This window comes from Camponotus vicinus, unplaced genomic scaffold (assembly GCF_025532165.1).
Source record: "Camponotus vicinus isolate PSW18456_S1 unplaced genomic scaffold, iyCamVici1.0 SCAF_8, whole genome shotgun sequence".
Taxonomy (NCBI): domain Eukaryota; kingdom Metazoa; phylum Arthropoda; class Insecta; order Hymenoptera; family Formicidae; genus Camponotus; species Camponotus vicinus.
In genome coordinates, this window is record NW_028141980.1 from 8,192,985 (window position 1) to 8,216,274 (window position 23,290).

The 23,290-nt window shown below is 35.6% G+C and overlaps 1 protein-coding gene and 1 long non-coding RNA gene across 7 annotated transcripts in view; one reads left to right on the forward strand and one right to left on the reverse strand.

The window, feature by feature from the left end:
• The window catches only part of Pum (pumilio), a 103,672-nt gene that overhangs the window by 70,408 nt on the left and 9,974 nt on the right, over positions 1-23,290 (forward strand). For 3 of the 6 annotated variants that reach the window (XM_083106408.1, XM_083106407.1, XM_083106411.1), the window contains 8 exons: positions 15,631-16,017; positions 17,045-17,285; positions 18,382-18,546; positions 20,300-20,419; positions 21,243-21,537; positions 21,979-22,219; positions 22,553-22,943; positions 23,107-23,275. In XM_083106408.1, the coding sequence (XP_082962534.1) occupies positions 15,631-16,017; positions 17,045-17,285; positions 18,382-18,546; positions 20,300-20,419; positions 21,243-21,537; positions 21,979-22,219; positions 22,553-22,943; positions 23,107-23,275 (2,009 nt within the window). The remainder of the gene's footprint in view (positions 1-15,630; positions 16,018-17,044; positions 17,286-18,381; positions 18,547-20,299; positions 20,420-21,242; positions 21,538-21,978; positions 22,220-22,552; positions 22,944-23,106; positions 23,276-23,290) is intronic. The other 3 variants (XM_083106409.1, XM_083106410.1, XM_083106412.1) reach the window with 3 other exon arrangements.
• LOC145975745 (uncharacterized) lies at positions 14,073-16,013 on the reverse strand. The gene is made up of 2 exons (XR_014440075.1): positions 15,615-16,013; positions 14,073-15,223 (listed from the first exon to the last, which is right to left on the reverse strand). It is a non-coding gene; the product is annotated as an uncharacterized LOC145975745 (long non-coding RNA).

Consider the following 23,290-nt stretch of genomic DNA (forward strand, 5'->3'; position numbering starts at 1 on the left):
TATAGCACTCCTGAAAATTGGGGCTGTAATAAAAATAAGAACCTTTCGATTTTACAATTTTTAAACTCGTGTTTTTCCGAAACTTGTAAAAAAAATCGACTTGATTTTCACGCTCGATAACACTTGGGCATCATTAATAACAGAGCACCCGGTATGTAAGAACATGGGAAAACAATGGCCCGTATATCGCGAGGACATTGCTAAGACAATCTATGTGAGCTCGCTTTGCCGACGTGGATACGCGAAATACGATGCGTTACACGAGACATATGTATATGTCTTGCATCGCGACAGATGCATAGATATAGGGTGTATCTGAAATGACGCACTAAACTTTAGGAGCGTATTCTAGAGGTCAAAATAAGACTTTTTTCCTATGAACATGGGTCCGCAAATGAACCCCCCTCCGAGCTAAAATTCGAAAATGTGTGAAATTGACCAAACACCCACAACGCAAATTTATTTATCTCTCAAGAGAGGGTGATAGGTAACGTCAAAACCTTTTTTTTTCTGAAATACAGTCAATTTTTAATTTTTTCCCTAAACTTTAGGGGCCTCTAGCTCGGAGGGGGGTTCATTTGTGGACCCATGTTCATAGGAAAAAAAGTCTTATTTTGACCTCTAGAATACGCTCCTAAAGTTTAGTGCATCATTTCAGATACACCCTGTATATAACGAACGTACGTGTGTGTGTGAAGTGCAATCAGGGCTTACAAAGGTTGTAGCATTTCATAAAGGTCAAATCTACCACAACTCGTACCTCTTTCTCTCTCCTGGGGATATTAAAATCAACCCCAACCGGGCCGGCCTTTTTCTTCTTGAACGCCTCCGGCTGCGTCGGTATCTTGTAACGGTTGTTCATCTTTTTCTTCCTCTTTCTCTCTCTCTTTTATTATCATATCTATTTTATATTCTTCCTGCAACGATAGACGAGTATAAAATCCCCTATTTCCCGAGCATAAATTTGACGAATGGTGCAGCAAAACGTTATCCCCAGTTTGAAATTTGGCCGAAATTAGTGTCTATCTCGCTCGAACGCGATGATACTCGACACCAATAGCTCCGTAATACCTCTGGATTCTTCAATTAAATCTCGCGCTACTTTCGTAACAACTTATCGAATTTGCCTTGCGTATTTCAAGAAGCGGAACGGTACCTTGTGAGAGACTTTTCGAGGCGGAACTTGGTGGAAATTGAGGAGAACGATCCACGGCAAGCCCTCCTGCTCCTCGCCCCGTGCCTCGAGGATAAATTGATAAATCTGAGAAATGCGATCCTCGGCGGGTCAGCATAATGATACGCTTTTCCACGCGTATTGATCGCGTCGCGGATCTACATCGTGCGAACGGGAACTTTTCTGCCTCGTTTTTTACCCGTCCAACTATCCCGGGCCATCTACACATATCCGTCTATCGACGTGCCTCGGGTCGGATGATAAATCTGATATCGCCACGCGAGACAACTTCGGGCGCTCTCCCGCTGGAAAAATCGAATCACATCGCCTGGCGGTGATAGGTACATCGCACGTGTCGCATACAGGGTGTACGTGAATTATGACATCATCATACGCAAGCGTATTCCGTCTAAACTTTTTTTTTGTCCCTTTCAAGTATCCGAATAATTAATTCTGAAATACGAGGTGTAATTTTTCCTCTTTTTTTTTTTTCCGAAACAATTACATTTTAATGTTGAAAATATTCGTGTTACTTCCTCTCGAGCGTTTAAGATACATCTCGTGTACGTGGATAAAAGTTCGCGAGGACGGGAACAGATTGTTTTAGTGAGGAATGGGGGGGGGGGTAGTGTTTCGCCGGTAACGGCCTAATAAAATTGCCGTTGCAAGATACGTAGCCGTATAACATTACGGCGCGCACGCCCACGCCACGATACTCGAGTTCCCTTAATAAAATTAATTGGTCTGCTCCCCATTCCCGCTGTCGCCGGGAATAGCAGCTCGAAAATCGACGGAGAAAATAGTTTTCTGGGGCATTTTTTTCCGTGAATATTACGAAGAGTGAATGAAACCTTTAATTTGTTGTACAGTTAATTTTGAATTGCTTCGAATTAATTTTTTATAATCACGGAAATTCACGAAAATCTCGAACCTTTCGCAATATTTCTTCTTTATTATTTTTTTAATTTTTTTTAACCAATTTCTTAATTTCGAGTATTTCTATAATTTTTTTTTTTTTTTTCAAAGCACGTATTAACAAGAATTTAAAACGAAGGATTATTATATGTCAACAAACTGATTAATTGACTAATTGTTTCGAATTAATTTTTTATAATCACGGAAATTCACGAAAATCTCGAACCTTTCGCAATATTTCTTCTTTATTATTTTTTTAATTTTTTTTAACCAATTTCTTAATTTCGAGTATTTCTATCATTTTTTTTTTTCAAAGCACGTATTAACAAGAATTTAAAACGAAGGATTATTATATGTCAACAAACTGATTAATTGACTAATTGTTTCGAATTAATTTTTTATAATCACGGAAATTCACGAAAATCTTCAACTTTTTGCAATATTTCTTTGTTATTTAAAAAATTTTTTTTAACCAATTTCTTAATTTCGAGTATTTCTATCATTTTTTTTTTTCAAAGCACGTATTAACAAGATTTTAAAACGAGGGATTATTATATGTCAACAAACTGATTAATTGACTAATTGTTTCGAATTAATTTTTTATAATCACGGAAATTCACGAAAATCTTCAACTTTTTGCAATATTTCTTTGTTTTTTAACCAATTTCTTAATTTCGAGTATTTCTATCATTTTTTTTTCAAAGCACGTATTAACAAGATTTTAAAACGAGGGATTATTATATGTCAACAAACTGATTAATCGACTAATTCTTATGGTTTTATCAACTAATCAAGATAAGTGCTCGACGCAATGCGATACGTTTTTTCATTACTTTCGAATAGTACCTCCTAACATTTTTGTTTGCATTTTGTTCATTGCTTTATCCCGTTCATTGATTTGGAAAGACCTCCTCTTGGCAGGAGGACTAAACTTTCCCGTTCGTCAGTTCGATCGAAAATCACGTTCACAAATAAAGTGCTCGTGGTGCGGCATTCTTGCGTGCCACGACACGCTTTCCCGCGCAATTTTCCATGCATTTATTTTCATTAAATGAATTTAATGAAGATCTGTGAAGCGTGTTAATTTTGTCGTGAGAACTTTAGAAGATTTGTCGAACCTTCATTTTCTCTTACTCTCGATAGACTCTCACGAGAGAGCGTTCTTAATCGATATTCAGCGAAAGACATTACGTATCTGTACACACAAGTATTCTTGCAAAAATAGGACGCGATGTCTCGAAAGTTTAATTGCGGTGTCTGATACGTCAAATATTGAATACACGATATGATTGCGCTGAACTTGGACTCGTGCAAATATGACTATTTCTATCGTTCTTTGACAATTCGTGTAAGACATATTTTTAAAAGGGATTTTAATAGAATGGCCTTGGAATCTTAAAAATCTTTGCATATTTTTTATTATTCAAATTTGAATTGTTTTAAATTCTTTGTAATCGTGAAAATTCGGAGAATATCGAAAAATGAATATATTTTTACCATCTTGAAAAATCAAATAAAAGAGTAAAAAATTTTTCCTTACATAATTCACAATAAATTCTCGTTACGTAAGCAATAATCTCGTCAAGAATTGACTCTCGGGTCATTCGCACCGATGAATCCGCGAATCGTCCTGACGGACTCTCGCGTGCGGAGAGTTTATTTGTCAGATTTTGCCGTCGTGCCATCGACGAGGGACAAAAAAAGACGCGAGAAAGGCGAGGCTGCTGATTTAGCGGCGGTGGCACGACGCATTAATGCCAGGTGGATGACGATATAACTCGGCCGCACCCCTGGAAGACCATCCAATAATAAAATCCGCGTCATTTGGCTAAAAGCTACCGCGAAGGGTATCTGATATCAAGGTGTGGCAGTTGCTGCGACCCTTATCACGCGACCTGTACCCACCCTGCGGATCAGGGTGTTTCGTACTTTATCTCGTTCTCCTCCTCCTGTTCTCTTTCTTTTATTCCAGCCTTGGTGAGGGGTAGCGTGATGCGCGCGCGCGCACGCGAAAGGCTGGGCAGTTTATTTTAATTGAATTTCGCAACTAGGCTAACGCGTCTCTGTCATTATTATAGCTACGTGAATGATACAGGCGGCGACAATAACCATTGTTCCGAGTCTCGATACGGAGTTGACTCGCTAATGGACATCTTGTGGACGTACATACGTAGCTTTCCTCGCGACTTTTTCCGCGAATTTTTTTCCCTTTTTTTTTTTGCCCTTGTTGGCCTCGAAATCGTCAGCCATCATCGCTCGTTCATGTTCATGTTTTTAATCGTTATCGATACTCAAGTTCGTCGTTTACGACGGATTATTTTTAGACTTGTTAGATTTTTAGAATTGTTAATTGCAAATTACATATTTTTTCTTCGAAACAATTATGTGTTTTCTTTACACCAATTGATTCCTCTCATTATTTTGTACATAAAAGTACTAAGGTAAGATAATCGAAAAATGAATATTTTACTAGATATTTTATGGTTTATGTAAAATTAAGAGATTATTTCAAGCCTCATAACTCGAAAAGTACTCAATGAAGAAATACTTTATTATAGTGTTTTGGAAAGCTCTCGAGATAAGCTACAAGAATAAGTAACAAAAAATAGGAGGTTCCATTTAAAAAATTGAAGGTGGCCTTCACGTGACTTTCAAACGACTTTTCAAAGTCAAACCAATGACACCATCTTATGGCCCCCTTCAAGCCATACAACTTTTGTCTGAGGCATTTTCCGCTATCGCCCCTACCTGAGGAGATATTCCCGTGGACGGATTAAAATGGCCCACCCTGTATGTTCGTTGCACGCTTGAAAGAATTATAACAGACACAAAATTTTATTGCACGGGACTGTCTCGATTGCCACTATTTTTCGAATTGATCGGGACATTCTAACGGTACACGTATTATAAAGGAGATATTCGTATCCCTCGATATCCACGATGATAAAAAACCTCGTCGAGGCAAATCGCTTCTCCGATAGTTTTCAGTGGCTTTGTAGCTCGATACAGAGGAAACGGAAGGATCGATCGATCGAAGGAAAGAAAAATAATTCCCAAGAAAATTGCGCAAAGTATTAATTGCTAAATATTTTTGTTGCTCGTTTCATTCTCTTGCGCGATGATTTATTCCTTCTACTTCGACTTGTTGTTTTACTTATTCTTCGCTGGAATTATCTCGAGCGAAACAATATCGACAAATGGCCGATTGCTTTCGTTCGACAATAAAGATATAAATTTTCGGCATCGCCTCGATTTTTTTGCCGACACTTTTCGCATCTATTATCAAGAATTCTCGAGTCCTCCAAAGTCCGGCAAAACGGTACATTGGCAGAAGGGGGTGTTTTGTGCATCGATCGCGCGCTCGGGGTCAAATCGATCGGTTCGCGCTGCCGAAGAAACCGGTTTCCGTCCTTTCCTTCGAGCATTTAGCGTTCGGCGGTTCTCCGTCACGAGTGGAACGCGTCGATCGATTAACGAGCAGGATCGCGAAAAAAGAAACGAACTCGAGCTCGCAACCTGTGCACTTAGAAAGTTGCCGACTCGCTGCTGACACGTAATCTGGAACGGCCGTTTCGCAAACGGCGCTCGACCATGTTGCACGACAATATTCTTCGCCTGCCATGGGAACGGAATATCCTCCGGGGAAATGATTCGATTTGCGGCCTCGTAATCTGATTCCCGATAGCGTAATTCTGCAACAAAGTAATGCACATATCGATTTTTCTAAAAGGATCACGTATCACGAGGGTGTAATTATAACCCATACGGCACGGAACATTGCGACAACATTGCCGCAAGATTTTGCGCTTTACTTTTGGCTAATATTTATGAGACAAAATTACGATTGCGAATATTATTATTGGAGGTAGATAGATGGAATTCTATACAGGGTGTTCCATTTTAACTTTGCCATCGAAATATCTCGTAAAGTCTAAAAGATACGAAAAAATGTTTCAGACAAAAGTTGTATGGTTTCGAGGGGGACATAAGATGGTGCCATTAGTTTGACCTTGAAGAGTCACCTGAAGATCACGTGAAGGTCACCTCCAACTTTTTAAATGCGACACCCTATATGTTTTTGCATATTCTTGTAGCTCATCTCGAGAGCTTTCCAAAACACTATAATGAAGTATTTTTCATTAAGTACTTTCCGAGTTATGAGGCTTGAAATCATTTCTTAATTTTACATAAACCGTAAAATATCTTGTAAAATATTCATTTTTCGATTATCTTACCTTAATACTTTTATGTACAAAATAATGAGAGGAATCAATTGGCGTAAAGGAAAAACATAATTGTTTCTAAGGAAAAATATGTAATTGTTAATTGCAAATTACATTTTTTTTTTAGACTAAAAAAAAACTCGTAAGACTACGAGATATTTCGATGGCGAAGTCAAAATGGAAAACATCCTGTTAAATTATACACATCTCTTACATTGTAGAATATGTAAAGAGAGAATGTCATCATACATGCATATAAAAAATTCAAAATTAAATTTTGCCCTAATATTTAAAGCTATGAAATTATTTTATGAATTACTAAGAGATTCAAATTTTTTTTATTCATCAAAATTTATCGTGGAAACCAAATCATCTCGTGATTTAAGTTAAATGTACGAGTAGATTTCTATTTTAAAATTTCGATAGAAGGAAGAGGCAACGCGATTAACAAAAATATTGGATAAATTGTAAAGCTATAATCAAAAATAATGATTATATATCGAAGATTGCAGATTGCTTTTTTTTTTTACACGATCTATATTTACCCTCGCAAAAACGATGCCGCATGGTGTGATGACTCGTCACAAGTCTCGCGATGTTCACTCGACTCGCACGTTTCGTGCAGAAGATTATGCGCTTCAAATATGCGAGCAGATTGGCTTTTTATTATTCTTAATGTGACGTGGATAGTCGGAAACACTTCGATCGATATGCACCGAATAACGAATCCTTAGAGTTCGTGACTCGGTCAAATCCGCATTCTTTTTCTTGACAATTTGTCATTTAATAAATTAGATTTGCTCTTGCATTTTTTTTCGCGCTCGCGGAAATTTATTTATAGGATATTAATAAAATGTCAGTTTTTTTATTCGTCTTGAGTGACGGATCATTTCCATTGCATGATAATTATCGTGTCATTAGATTTTCCTATTAATGTATAAATGAAAAAATTGTAATTTAAATTTCTTGTAGAATTCTCTCTTCGCTGAAAGAAATTTTATTAATTCTGTTTGGATTAATTTCATTATTTCTATTGACAATAGAGAAGCCTAAGATGTGGATTTTGCATCAGAATTTATGTCAAGTTATCTTAAAATTGTCGCGCACCTTGACCCTTGACCTCTTTGTCGCGATAAATACAACTCAAACCCTTTGCTCTCGTTACCTTCGTCACAAGAGTTTACAAAGTGTGAAGCCAACACTTGAGGAAAACGTATAATTATTTCGCTTGTGCCAGGAGGAAAGGCTTATATTGCCGTCCTAAATACAAAGTATTGTCAATTGTTTCTGGTTTTATGAACATAAATCTTAAAATCCATTAGAGCGACAAGTGCATTGTATACAATACAATACCTTTGATGGATGAAAGTAGTTGTATAAAATTCAACATATCATTTATAAAATAATGTAAAATATATAAATGATAAGTAGAGTAATTTAAAAATAAAAATATGTATATTAAAGATATTAAAAAATCGCGTTACAACGAATTGTTAAGATTATTTTATTATTATTGACACAGTTTTGGTGATCAATCTGTCACTTATCGAAGCAAAGGTCAATGCCACGTACAGACTCGCGATGAGAACTCGGCTGACAGGGCATTTAACATGAATCTACACGCTTGTATCGTCGATACATTCGGAATAAGGGAATGATGTAAGAGGGAAGATGTACACAGAAAAAAAGGACATTCTTGTTTTGAAAATATATTTAGTTTTAACATGGAAATCTTGAAATGAGATTATATCGCGTTAATTAAAAAAAAATATAATTACTTACTTGAATGAAGCTATTTTATATAGTTCAATCGAGAAATATATATTCTTATGATTTGAGATTTAATTTTCTTGAGTGGAAAAGAAACAATGTTAGATAGAAAATAACATTTTTAAATCAAAGATTATAATTTTCTTAAAGTAGAATTAAATAATTATATATTCTTGAGATGACAATTACAATATTAAAATAAGACTATAATATTGTTGAAATTTAAAATTATTAAATTCTTCTAAGAAGATTATAAATTGTTGCGTATATACGAAACAATGAACGTGTTAGTTTAAGTATATAAATTTTGATTTGACACTCTCTTATTTTTTTTTATGTATAAACATATAAATTCAGCACACAGAAAAAAAGGACATTCTTGCTTTGAAAATATATTTAGTTTTGACATGGAAATCTTGAAATGAGATTATATCGCATTAATTAAAGAAAAATATAATTGCTTACTTGAATGAAGCTATTTTATATAGTTCAATCGAGAAATATATATTCTTATGATTTGAGATTTAATTTTCTCGAATGGAAAAGAAACAATGTTGGATAGAAAATAACATTTTTAAATCAAAGATTATAATTTTCTTAAAGTAGAATCAAATAATTATATATTCTTGAGGTGACAATTACAATATTAAAATAAGACTATAATATTGTTGAAATTTAAAATCATTAAATTCTTCTAAGAAGATTATATTGCGTATATACGAAACAATGAACGCGTTAGTTTAAGTATATAAATTTTGATTTGACACTTACTTTTTTTCTGTGTAGATGAGGGACTTAATGTCGCATCAAACGATCGTAAAATCGAATAACACGGATCATATCGATTATATGCTTTCGTCATCGTAAAACGGGACAACAGATCTCGATGAAACATGAACCTCTTTCCTCGTGACACCCTGTATATTCCGTACACGTAGCCAGGTGAGCTAACGGTGCTCCGAAGCGGTGAAGTAACGGGCTTCGCCGCGATTTGTCTCGTCGTTGTGCCTTTATTTCACGGGATACTCGACTTCCACGAGAATATATCACGCCTCATCTGCTTCTCCGAACGGTTGCTTGATGTACGATATCGTGACAAACACGTCCTTTTAATCAGACCGGAATTAAATTAATTCTTTCACGTTACCAGCGAGCAAAATTCAACGGCTCTCGACAGTTTCGAGATGTCATCAGTTACCAGATGACGATGATGATGATGATACTTTTATTTTTACGATATAGAGAGATTACATGAGCGGTTGCACACATAAGCGTACGGAAATAAATTGCTTAACGTAGCATACGAGTAAACTCGAAACGTTCTCGGGCGTCAAGCTCTTCTTCCGCAACACGTTCTTCTCTCGTCCACATCCACACATGCATTCACTAGACCGAAGTTTTCGAAATGAATGGCGGTGAAACATTTATGCGTCTGCGAACCGTAATATGCACGGGACGAGCTATATGTCGGTGGAACTTTCCGCGATGCTGAATTAGAACTGAATACGGATTTCGTTGCATGTATTTCTGTATATTTTGTGTGCCAACTATTGATTTCAACGCAAAGCCGTCGTAAGGAGTACGTTGCTGCAACGTTGGGGAGTAATATTTAATTAGAGAGAACCGTGTCGGCAAATTCATTCGAGGCAGATTGGCTTTACAGATTTATCGCCTTTTCGCGACTTTTTCGAATGAAACGTGGATTCTTTTAAATCTACGCGAAGACTCGATAACAGACACATATATTTTGTCGAATAAAGAAATATATTATTCGTCGTGGAACATGAATATCTTTGCATTAAAAAGAAGGTTACTCTTTAATTCATATTCTTTATTAACAAGTATTAAGACACGTTATTTCTTTCAACAACGTAATTTATATTAATTACATTGTGTAATTTTATGTACATTATATTATTTTTATATAATTATTTTTTTACATGCTTGTGTATGTGTACATTTATATACAGAGTGTTTCATTTTAAGTGATGCAGCTAAATATCTTTTAAAATAAAAAGATTGGAATTAACAATTACATATTTTTTCTTAAAAACAATTTTGTACATAAAAGCATTAAAGTAAAATAATCGAAAAATGAATATTTTACTAGATATTTTATGGTTTATATAAAATTAAGAAATTATTTCAAGCCTTATAATTCGAAAAGTACTCAATGAAAAAATACTTTATTATAGTGTTTTGGAAAGCTCTCGAGATAAACTATAAGAATAGTAATAAAAAATAGGAAGTTTTTTAAAAAAAATTAAAGGTGACCTTCATGTGACCTTCAGACAATTATCCAAGATCAAACCAATGGCATCATCTTATGTCTCCCTTCGAGTCAAACAACTTTTGTCTGAAACATTTCTTCCAATCTCTTTTACTTTAGAAATATTCAGCTGCATCACTTAAAATGAAACACCCTGTTACATATAAAAAGTTTAATTTTTCATCGAATATAAAAAGTAGTTTGCATTAGATGTAAAATATTGTTACGTTCATTTATTATTAAGTCAACCGTCACATCTTATCATGATTATCTCTGTTGCTCGCGGAACATCCGCTTTATTATTACTAATTTTCGCGATTGTGACAATGCAGTGCGATAAGATAATGCGACAGATACGTACTTGGATACGAGATTAGTGACAATACCTGTATTATGCGCGCGCTGTTGATGGGCCTATCTCTGAATAACTGTGACACTCTATTATATAGAGCGTGGATGAACTGATCTCCCGAGTGAAGCGTGATTTTCGCGTTTCTTTTTTACTAGCGCACTAACATACTAACAACCAGTGAGAAAAATAAGTTAATAAATGCTTGATTAAGTAATTTTAAATAATATTAAATAATATAAATTTTAAATAATATTAAATAATATAAATTTTAAATAATATTAAATAATATAAATTTTAAATAAAAACTATCGATTATCGAATAACTTACTTGTAAACTGATAATTTAAAAAAAAAATGAGGAGAGTATAAAATTGTGGTGGAAAGCTAACACTCCCCCTGTAGAGGAAAATTATTATTTATATACCGTAAAAACGTCGTGTGTTTTATTCATAATAAAATACACGACTTTTCTGTCCCAGAAATGGACGTCGTATAGCGGTAAAGATCGTCAAACGGAAAGCGACGAATCGATAGCGGATTGAAATCGAATCGTTTGGCGTTCCCAAGATATACACGGGCGACGATAGATAAACCGGTGATAAATATTAAAGTATACGGTTATGAAAGACGAATGCGACGAAGTCGCGCAAAGAGAGGGTTATTGAACCTTCTCAAACTCGTTTCCGCGGATGATTTGCGAGGAATTTAGCGAGGCGGAATATCTCTTATCTAATCGTTCTTATATCATTGATTGCGTTACGTCTTTTCGCAAGCCATTAATTAAAAGCTAATTTTTGCTGACTGCTCCCCAAGATTTTGGCTTCTGCTTTTATATTTAAATGTAAACAGCGTTGTAATAATTTTATTTGCATTGATAACAGATGGTTGTATAAAAAATAAAGTTAAATTAAAGATAATCGATTATTAATTAAAGAGAATCGATTAAAAATAAAAATAAAAATTAAACAGACTCGATTAAAAATAAAAATAAAAATAAAAATTAAAGAGAATCGATTAAAAATAAAAATATCACGGATGAGGTGGAAGAAAATTGAAGATTCATCGATTCATGCTGAAAAAGATTTCTCTTTTCAGTTTGAAGACCACCTAAAAATATCTCTTGTTCTTTTTTTAAAATTCTGCTATAAAACAGAATTTCACAGTGGATGGAAGAAAGCGTGGTGTCCGTATGACAATAAAAATCGCGGAAACACTGACGCGTTCGACATAATGCGATTCCTTGCGCTCTCTGAAAGAGAGTGCGAATAGTAATTCAACAAGAATAACAAGTAGACTATCGTAGATCAGTGAAAGTCTATCCCGGATGAGTGTAAAAAAAAGTCGACGGTCTATTCATTACTGCAGGACAATGATACTTTGATAGTGCAAGAGAATTTATATATTTTAATTGATTTTCTCTCCGTCTCTCTCTCTGACTGTGTAATCTCAACTACGATTCTTTCACTTGGAAAGTCCTTCGCGCCAACTTGCCGTCTATTAAAATTAATGACGTACACTTTGAATGTGCTGTCAATTACTAAGGGCTTCGAGTCGAATATTTAATGTGTGATTTGTACCTTACGGTATGTTGCACGCTCAAAGTTGTTTTAAATTCACTCCGAAAATAACAGTCATTAATCGAGAACTTTTTTGTAAAAATTTCTTGTTTTTTATTATTTCTTATATAAGTTACTTATTTAATATTCAGTCTACTCTTTACTTCTTTTAAATGTCAATTTTTTTATAAATATTTATTTATTATATAAAGCTATTTTAGATTTTTTTTACAAAATATTTTATCAAAATTATTGAATATTTTTTAATTTTTAGTAATTTAATAATTTTATATCATAATGAATTTAAATTTTATTTAAATAATATTTCTCCCGTTTCTTTGCAATTACATGATCTATCTCAGAAATCCAAAATTAATCTTGCATGCGATGAGAAAAAGTTTGTATATTTTTCAATACCTCCAAGTCTCTTGAAAATCGTAAGCGATAAAAATTTTCGTAATACGTCGACAGAGATTTATAATTAAGAATGCAATAATCCGTTCATCTCCATCAAAGCGTTCTTCAAAAATATCACGATAATTGCGCCGGGTATTTTTTAACGGTGGGAGGGGAATCGAGTTCCGTATTGTCGGCCGCCAATTTGCAAGCCGCCGGCGGAAGCCTTAGGTATTCAACAATGACTCACATTTCCAGGAGTGTAACTCATCCCCTTTCTCACCCACGACAATGCACCGCGCCATTGTTTTCCCTCCTCGTCCGAAATCGACTGCCCCTCTCCGATATGACGTGCTTCACCCAGTTTCTCTCCTTTTTTTTCTCCTTCGACACGTCACGGGCTCTACCATTTCTACGCGAAATCGCTGTAATTTCCATTTAGACATTTGTTTCGCTTCGTTCGTTCTCGAGAACGACGGTAAAAAGGGCCGCATTTTTATTTTAAGCTCAAACGATTATTATGAAAGCGTCGATTTCTACTCGTAATAAAATTTTCATCCCCCAGAAACGGACGTAATTATAAAAATCGTTGAAGGTAAAGTGACAGATTGATAATCGCAATATTAAACTATACTAATAAGAATAGAATAACTTACAGTTTCAAAGAATTTATCGATATTACTTCTTTAATTCTCATAGTTAATCATAAATAATAAATTACTAAATAATACTTAATAATAAATAATACTAAATAATACTTAATAATAAAAATTATACCAAATAATACTCAATAATAAATTATACCAAACGAGTAATAAATAATACTAAATAATACTTAATAATAAAAATTATACCAAATAATACTCGATAATAAATTATACCAAACGAATGATTATTAGTATGAAATACGCAATGCGATCCAGAGAGAAGTGTGTCCGAGAAAATGATGATGAAGCTCCAAGTTGATCATTCGAACGATGATAAGATTACGATTTTATTAAACAAATGTGAGGTGAGATAAACATAGTCGCCAGGATGGGATATACTATTAACGTCCTAATGATCCCTTTGGTGCCGTGCCAGTTAGAATTTCGATCGATAACGATGCTTCTTTGATTAACGGTTTAGCTATTCGGCTGAAGAAAAATAACTCCGGAACACAATATCTGACCTTAATGAGCCGTTTATATCTCATACATCTTGCAACGTAATGTTCCTTATTATATATTGGATTTTTCTATAAAATGAGGTTTTTTTTTCGTTCAAGATACGTCAAAATTGTAGAACTGACGAATGAGAGGATGACTATAATTCTGGTTTATTTTTCTTCTCGGAATAAATAATATATTTCATTTAAAATACTTATTAGATTAGCCAGTAATTAACACATTAATTATGAAATAAGAGCTTCAGAATGTATGTGCTTATGGTAATTTAATTGTATTATAAGATATGATGTACAACATGCGATACTGGTAAATTAAAACGTTATTATCATAAAGGATAATAATAATTAAAATAGAGGAGTCTTCTTTCGTGACTTTCGTGCGCAGAACAACGGTCAAGTGTATCTATGGCCTTGACTCGAGCTCGAGCCGTTTCCGGAAGAGGTTAATACCCGAAACGCATCGTTGCTTCTTAGGGTTGGAGCGAGTCGTGTCTACGATTTAAGCGTTTTCAACGCCTCGTGCAAGAATCAGCCGTTCTCGATCGATGTTTCCGTCTCTATTTTCTAGCTCTCGCAAATTTGAAGGGCAAAAAAAACGTCCGGATAATGTTATTAAATTTATCGATCGATCATTAACGCACCTGAGTTTTTAATTTCGTATAATTTAAGCGACCAACGAGAAAGAAATATAACGACAACTGTTTTCATTAGCCTAATAGTCTCAGTTGTGTATGAGATACACCTCGTTTTTTATTTTTTTTATTTTTTTTTTCGATAAAGAAAACATTAATTAAAAAACATGAAATTACACGAAATTAATTTAGAATTTTTTTGTCACGCTAGGATGAATTCTCGAACTCTGAAGAAATAAATGAAACTTGTACGCGCGTCTATTAAATAAGGATAATTTTTTTTTTCTTTCTTCCCCTATTACGATTTATTACTACTTCCTCGTGCTTTTTATTCCGTATTCTATTCCACATGGCATCGCGTCGAATCACGGCATCTTTGTCGGTCAATTAAGAAGTCCACGGCGCGATCTCACCGGTCCGGTAACGCAGAGGAGGCGAACGCATGTCGGTGAATGTCCGCGGGGGTCATCGACCCAGGCAGGCCGACCACCAACCGGAGAAGAGGAGGTCTCGGTTGTCTCTTCCTCGACTTTAATACCGAGTCTTGTCTCTTGCGCTGCTTCCAGGCGGCGGCACTGCCTGCCTTCGACCTTGATCCTCGCTGTTGAAAACCTTCGGCCGCGACCGATTATCTCCGTAATACGATGTCGTCATCGAGCCATGAAGGCCCGAAAGGCCGTTTCACTGGCGCAATTTGCGCGTTATAAGATCCCTTCCTGATATACACGGCGTCCCGCACACGATATTTCGTCAGATACGTCGCACCAGCTGTCGTGAAAATTCTCAAATAAAATAAAAATAATATTTTCGGAAGCAATAATATCATACATTATCAAAGATTGTTGGAAGAAATCTTTTTCCTACTTTTCCTAATCAATTTCAATTAATTAATACGCTGGAAATTGATTTATATTTCTCATTCCACATCAGAGATAGAATTATAATTATGTATACATTTTGAGAAAAAATCATTCCTATCTTTAAAGTAACTTAAAAATAGCAGTGTTTGAAAATATTGCAAAAATAATCAAGCTACTACTTCCACTTTCTTAAATATCAATATTTATATTTAATATTGTCTCTTTTATTAGAAGAGAGAATCTGGGGAATATTATTAACATGATCAATAAAGAAATATTTCCACATCATGTACTCATACATTTTTCTTCTTTCAGCAACTGTTTCGCAGTCAACCACAAGGCGCAACACCGCAGCAGCTGCAACTGCTTCAGCAGCAGCAACAGCAGCAGCAGCAGTACCTGGCCGCATCCCAGGCGCAGCAGCAGCAACAACAGCAGCAGCAGCAGCAGAATTTCCCCACGGCCCCCTATACCGTTATCAGCGGTCAGGAACCTTACGTAGGAGCATTGATAGCCGGCGCACCGCCGCCAGTCGTCCCACAGTACTATGGAGTCGGGCCCTGGGTCTATCCGGCTGGACTGCTCCCGCAGGCGCCACCCCAAGCTGCCGCGCCACCGCCACCCCGACGACCGCTCACTCCCTCTTCGGCGGCGGCCGCAGCCGCTGCCGCGCAGGACACCGCGAATAATCTGGCACAAACGGTGAGCTAATTATACGTGCCGCCAGAAGTAATTATAAATGTGTAGACAAGATGGAAAAAAGATTTTTAATATTCATAAGTTATATTTTTGTAAAACTGCAAATATACGAAAAGGATAGAAGCTCCGACCTCCATCGCATATTAGGAAGAAATTGCACTGTAAATTTTAAAATCTAATCTTCTCAGAGAACATCGATGTAACTTACAAATTATCTAGAATAATGTGTATAGGTGTATATTTTTATTATAGTGTTTCTGAAAATTTTACAATTTTTTTTCAAAAGTACTATAATGAACCCCTGGAATGGCATACTCGCGCTCGGTGCACGTGTTTCGAAATAAATTGAGCCGCACGAGAGTATCGCGATGATGCGTGAACCATGACCATTAAATAAAGGCTAAAATTAGACGGGGTGAGATAGAGAGCTCGCGAATTAGCGCGTACCGCGAATTATATGTGTTTCTAATCCTGTAATAGCTATTTTCTCTCTTGTGTTGCCGCCTCTGCGTGTCGCGAATAACCGGTGATACCTGTTTTCTCTAAGCCTGACATATGATGAGAAGCGCTTGTTGTGCCAATTAGAAGCTGCCACATTGTCCTCCTCAAATCTAGCCAAATATTTCGCTACAGTGGCAAGCGGAGGAGTGTGTGTACGGAATGTGTTCTCGATTTATAAAATTAAACGTTCAATTTGGCGAGTTACTGTCTATTGTATATATGTGCGCTGCAATTTACAAACAAAAGTAATATAAACAGAAATCTCGGTGATTTAAACAGAAAATTGCGCAAACCTTTACATCTCCACAAGGTTTTCACATTTTCCTGAAAAATTACAAAATCAACTCTTTATGTATAATTCGTATAATTCGTTCCTATAAATATTACATAAGTTGCTTTAATCCAAATTGTTCGTTTTCTTTTAATGTACCAGTTTTAAGATTAATCACTCCAAGATTATATCATCAATATCTTTAATAATGTCTCTGCTGTATAATTAACTAACATGATGTAATAAATTATTTTATAGGTTCAAGGTCAATATCAGGTGATACCGGCTTATTACGATCAGAATGGTTCCATCGTCATGGGAGGCGTTCGTGGTCTGAGCTCAGCAGCGACTCCCATGAGATTAGTTAGCCCCGCGCCAGTTCTCGTGAATAGAGCCCCGTCTCAGCCTCCACCGGGTCCACCAGCACCGCCGCCGCCGAACCTATATTCCCAGCCGACTCCGACATCTCACAGCAACGCTACGCCTGGCGAATGTCTAGGTGAGTTTAACGGGATCCTCTCCTAGTCTCCTGCACTATTGTTTTCCTTGTAAACATACTTGTAAGAAGCCTTGTAAAATCATGTGTGTAACATTTTGTAAAGATCTTTTTCTCTCTTTACCCTTCCCTTGTCGTATAATACGTGTGTAATGCATGATCATGTGCTACGAAAACGTTGTCCGATTATGATAATAAGCGTGCCAACGTTTGATCGTTTTTCTTCTTTACGGTTAACTCGCCTGTTTCCTGTAAATACACATTCCACGACATATTGTAACATTGTGACTAAAAGAAGAGAAAAGAAAAATTGATAAAACGGCTCGCAGATGGGTGTATTAGGATAGTGATACCTGATGAATTCACCGGACAAAAGGATATTTTGCGTAATAATAGAAATATTTTATTAGATCGTTGCATATATAAAATATTGGATTTCAAAAATTTAGAGTTTGTAAAAAAGAAAATTTTATAAATTAAATGTTTAGTGGATTGTCATATCACAATTCCTGTATATTTTGAAACTTCACTCGAAATGTGATAAATGAATAATATATGAAAACTGGAGAATTCGTATCATATCGTGTTTTATAATTTAAATCAGATATAAAAACGATAAATTTTAATTTTTAGAGAAAAGAAATGGTATAATAATATGAGAGAAAAATGACTATTGTCATGTAAGTGTAATATTCGAAACTGTGAACATACTTTTTACTCTTTGCCTTTCTATACGTATACGATCGGAAAAGATAATAGTATTAAATCATAGGTTCTTATCACGAAAGAAAGTGAATGACTAATTTCTTTCGATTACACACTCTTTTTCTTGGAAATATAAACCGCGATATAATCATGATCCTGATACGAAAGTCGAGTCGTTTGACACGCAACGACCGCCGAAATTTAATTTTTCCGGACCAGAGGGTAGTCTGTCCTATCTACACCCCCGATCGCGGACACGCGATTGTAGAGCTGCGTGATGTGTATTGCCGCTAGGCTTCTCACTGTAGACGGTATGAGGTTCGGTATAACATACGCTAATCACACTTACGACGACTAAGACAGCGCGTGTGGGTTTCGCGGGCTTTTGGTGCAGGTCTGGCAGCGTGCAGCGCAGCGGCAGTGGTCGCGCAAGCCCAGGCAGTTGCGGTGCAACAGGCGCAGCAGCAAGGCACTGGACTTGCCGCGGGTTTAGCGGCTCTAGGATACGGCAATTCCCCGCTCGGGGCATTGGGCTCACCTGCCCAACTACAGAATACAGGTATATCATCGTCACATTTCTCCTAAATCATCCTCGAGCATCGTCCTCGTATGCTCTCGAAGAATTGTCTCCATCTTCTAAAAAACATGACGACCTTCTTCGAGCACACGAGTTTCAATCCAAGTCTGTATATTTTTACAAAATAGAAATCGCATGTAACGAAGCTTCCTGTAAATTTGTAACACGTAATTTCCATTTTTTCTTTTTTTTCAATGTGGATTGGAAATAAACTTTTTCAACTTGAGAAAATTTTGTAAATATATCAGTATAAACAATGATAGCTTTCAAAGGCACGAGCCATTTTTCAAGAAATACAAAGTAAGTATGCGTTTGTACGAAAAACAAGTATGCACATTAAATGGTCAAGTTAAAGACGGAAAAGAAAGAAAAATTTGGGTCACCGCATATACAGGATGTCCCATTTTAACTTTCACACTCGAATATCTCGAAACCATGGCGGTTTCGGTAAAAATGTTTTAAACAAAAGTTGTATGGTTTTAAGGGGGCTATAAGATGGTGTCATTGGTTTTACCTTGAAAAGTCGTTTGAAGGTCACGTAAAGGCCACCTTCAATTTTTTAAATGGGGCCCCCTATTTTTTATTACTTATTCTTGTAGCTTATCTCGAGAGCTTTCCAAAATACTATAATAAAGTATTTCTTCATTAAGTACTTTTCGAGTTATGAGGCTTGAAATAATTTCTTAATTTTACATAAACCATAAAATATCTAGTAAAATATTCATTTTTCGATTATCTTACCTTAATACTTTTATGTACAAAATAATGAGAGGAATCAATTGGTGTAAAGAAAAAACATAGTTGTTTTTAAGAAAAAATATGTAATTTGCAATTAACAATTCCATATTTTTTCTTAAAAGCAACTGTATGTTTTCTTTACACCAATTGATTCCTCTCATTATTTTGTACATAAAAGTATTAAGGTAAGATAATCGAAAAATGAATATTTTACTAGATATTTTATGGTTTATGTAAAATTAAGAAATTATTTCAAGTCTCATAACTCGAAAAGTACTCAATGAAGAAATACTTTATTATAGTGTTTTGGAAAGCTCGAGATAAGCTACAAGAATAAGTAATAAAAAATAGGGGGTTCCATTTAAAAAATTGAAGGCGATCTTCACGTGACCTTCCAACGACTTTTCAAGGTAAAACCAATGACACCATCTTATGGCCCCCTTAAAACCATACAACTTTTGTTTAAAACATTTTCACCGAAACCGCCATGGTTTCGAGATATTCGAATGTGAAAGTTAAAATGGGACACTGTATATTGTAATTATTTATCGATAGCTGCAGAGTATTTGTGGTAGAATATAACTTTGTATAAAGATTTATACAAGAAAAAAGAAAGAGAGATTCGTATATTTTATTTATATATAAAAGAGAAACATCTTGAAATATATTTAAAGTTTTTTTTTTCAACTCAAGAATGCTTTTTCCCGAGACCATTCCTTTCGGCTCTTTACATTGGTGGTGTGTGTACGGATTTTCATGTACAAAAATAAAACAATCCAAGGTGTTTTTGCATGCTTCATATAACCTGATTGACTCGTATTTTTGTGTTAAACATAATCAACCCTCTTTCAGTCATGCGCCCTTCCCAGTAGAGCGTTTGTGCCGATTTGTTGATTATCGTAATTCGTTCGATTATTATTACGTCTTTCAACAAGCTCGATATCGGTCGACCTTCGAGCATCCCGTGTTAAGATGACGGTGTCCGTCTTGTGTGCAGGTTTAGGCCTCGGTGCGTCTTCGACCGGCAGACGAGATTCCTTTGATAGAAATACTTCAGCCTTCAGTCCAAGCTTGGAATATAGCCGGGCGAAGTGGCCTCAGAGTTACGGCGCCCTCGGTAAGGATCCCTCTGTTGTGTGTGGAATGTATTCTGACACACAGGATGTGTGTGGGACATCTCAAGTGATAAGTTCGCGAATATTCTCGTTGTACGAAAACATGAAGAACTAACGATAACGAGAGTTGAAAGAGAATTATCCTCGCTTCATCTCTCGTTAAAATAAGACTTTCTTTACCATTTTCTTTCATAATGTACAGCAACGAAAATTTTCGAGGATTGTGCCCTTTAGATGCCTATGCACAACTGTGAGACATTTCAGAATCGCCATAGACGCTCGATTTTACTTATGTTGTATATTGTGTCTATAATATATCATAATTTTCATTTGTACACGTGCTTTTGTATACATAACTCGGCTATGGTAACAACACTACCCTACTCTCTAAAATTGATTCTGACGTTATGAATTATATTATGTTCTGATGCTCTTGATTGGAAGTGAATAGGCAAAGCAAGAACGTCTGGTTTAGAGCAATCAGTCCATGTCATTGTAATTCATATAACATTTTAACATAACACGCTGTGCGACTAGATTTAGCCTTTATACATTGTACATTGCTTCTATTAAAAAAAAAAATAAAATGTGTACAGAGCATTATTCGACATATCAGCGAAGTAAGAAGAATTTTTTTTAATTTTGTAGATACAGATATACTTAAGTACAATCTAAATATTTTCGTAATTTATGATATTATGATATTTATATAGTTTCAAGATATTTATAATATTAACGTTAAAATAAACGTTTAAATTCGCGAAATATTCTTATTTGTGCTTGGTAATTCGTTTTTCTAATATATACTCTGGATTTGTTATACAGGTACAGTTACCGCGTCACCGAGTCCTTTAGGATTGTCATTGACACCGCCACCGACTTTAGGCGGATCCCTAGGTGGTCTTGTTGGGGGAGCCAGTCGAGTATCTGCGGCTCCCGGTGCCGAAGCCAAGTTCCGCGCTAGCGCGGTCCCCGCTTTAACAGCCAACGGAGTGTTTGGTTCTAGTAGCTCTCTGTTCCCTAATCTCGTGGGCAAACCCGGTCGTGGAGGTGCCGCTAATATTAGCGACAAGAATGCCGGTGGACGATCTCGGCTACTGGAAGATTTTCGAAATAATCGGTTAGTAAAGTTTGTGGTATCTTTTAAGGCTTTTAATCGTATTAAATTATAATATCAACGGCAAATAATCATCATAATTTTTTTTATATTATATGTCGAAATACAGTTTATCGAATGTCAGTTTATGATTAATAGAATAGATTGATAAAATTGTAAGAGACCTTTTTTGATTGTCCTTAAATAGTTTATTACATTCTCTCTTCTTGACTTGATAGATTTTGACACTTGATTAGAATATATATATGTAGCTAAATTTATATAGAAAAATAAAAAAAAGTTCCCGATATATCTAATTCTATCTAATATTATCGCATGTGAAAAGTAATTCAATATATATTATACTATAAGAAATAAATAAATTACGTAATTTTTTTGATGTCGTTATTAAATAATATTACCATGTAATGTATTAATAAATTAAATATACTTGGTTTCTTTCAGGTTTCCGAGTCTTCAATTACGTGATTTAGCTAATCATATAGTTGAATTCAGTCAAGATCAGCATGGCTCGCGATTTATTCAGCAGAAATTGGAGCGAGCTTCAGCTAATGAGAAACAACTCGTGTTTCAAGAAATCCTCTCTTCTGCATATTCTCTCATGACAGACGTCTTTGGAAATTATGTCATTCAGAAATTCTTTGAATATGGTACACCGGAACAAAAATCAACTCTCGCTCAAAAGGTAAATTTCACATTTTTTGCGCAGAAAAAAACCATTTTAAGAAAAACTAATTTAATAATTTCTTCTATAGAATATGTCAAAGTAATTCTTAATGCATTTAAAGATAACTTTTGATAGGCAACTTTTGATAGGACCAATAAATGCTATTACTATTATTACTGATATACTTATTTTCACATATTTCATATATGTAATTTTCTTACATGATTAAAAAATTTGCGTGTCATCTGAATCAATGTGATTACGCACAAAATAATCTGATAATTTTTGAAATGATTATATTAAAGAAAATCTTTATGAAAACCCTTTGTTTTATTTTTTCATTTATTCCAGGTTCGCGGACACGTCTTACCCTTAGCGCTGCAAATGTACGGCTGCAGAGTCATACAAAAGGCCCTCGAGTCGATCGCACCGGAACAACAGCAAGAGATCGTGCGAGAACTTGATGGGCATGTGTTGAAATGCGTGAAGGATCAAAATGGGAATCACGTTGTTCAAAAGTGCATTGAATGCGTCGAGCCGCGAGCATTGCAGTTCGTAATAGGTGCTTTTGCCGGACAAGTGTATTCCTTGAGCACTCATCCTTACGGCTGCCGAGTAATCCAACGCATTCTTGAACATTGCACTGCCGAACAAACGCAAGGGATTCTACAGGAATTACATGCCGCGACGGACCAACTCATTCAAGATCAGTATGGCAATTATGTCATACAACATGTGCTTGGTGAATATCATGTTTTTTCTCTTTTCGTTGCGATAATTGCTGTAAAACAAAGACTGATATTTTCAGATAAAATTAATTAAGAGTTAATAATTTTATTGCAAGTTGAAAGTGACAATAACATTATACATTATACATTAAAAATATTTATTTTTGTTTCCCATAGAGCACGGAAAACCAGAAGACAAAGCACAATTAATCGGCAGTGTCAGAGGCAAGGTACTCGCTCTATCCCAGCATAAATTCGCGAGTAACGTAGTCGAGAAATGCGTGACCCATGCTACAAGGCAGGAACGCGCTGTACTGATTGAAGAAGTTTGCGGCTTTAATGACAAGTGAGTGCGCAATCT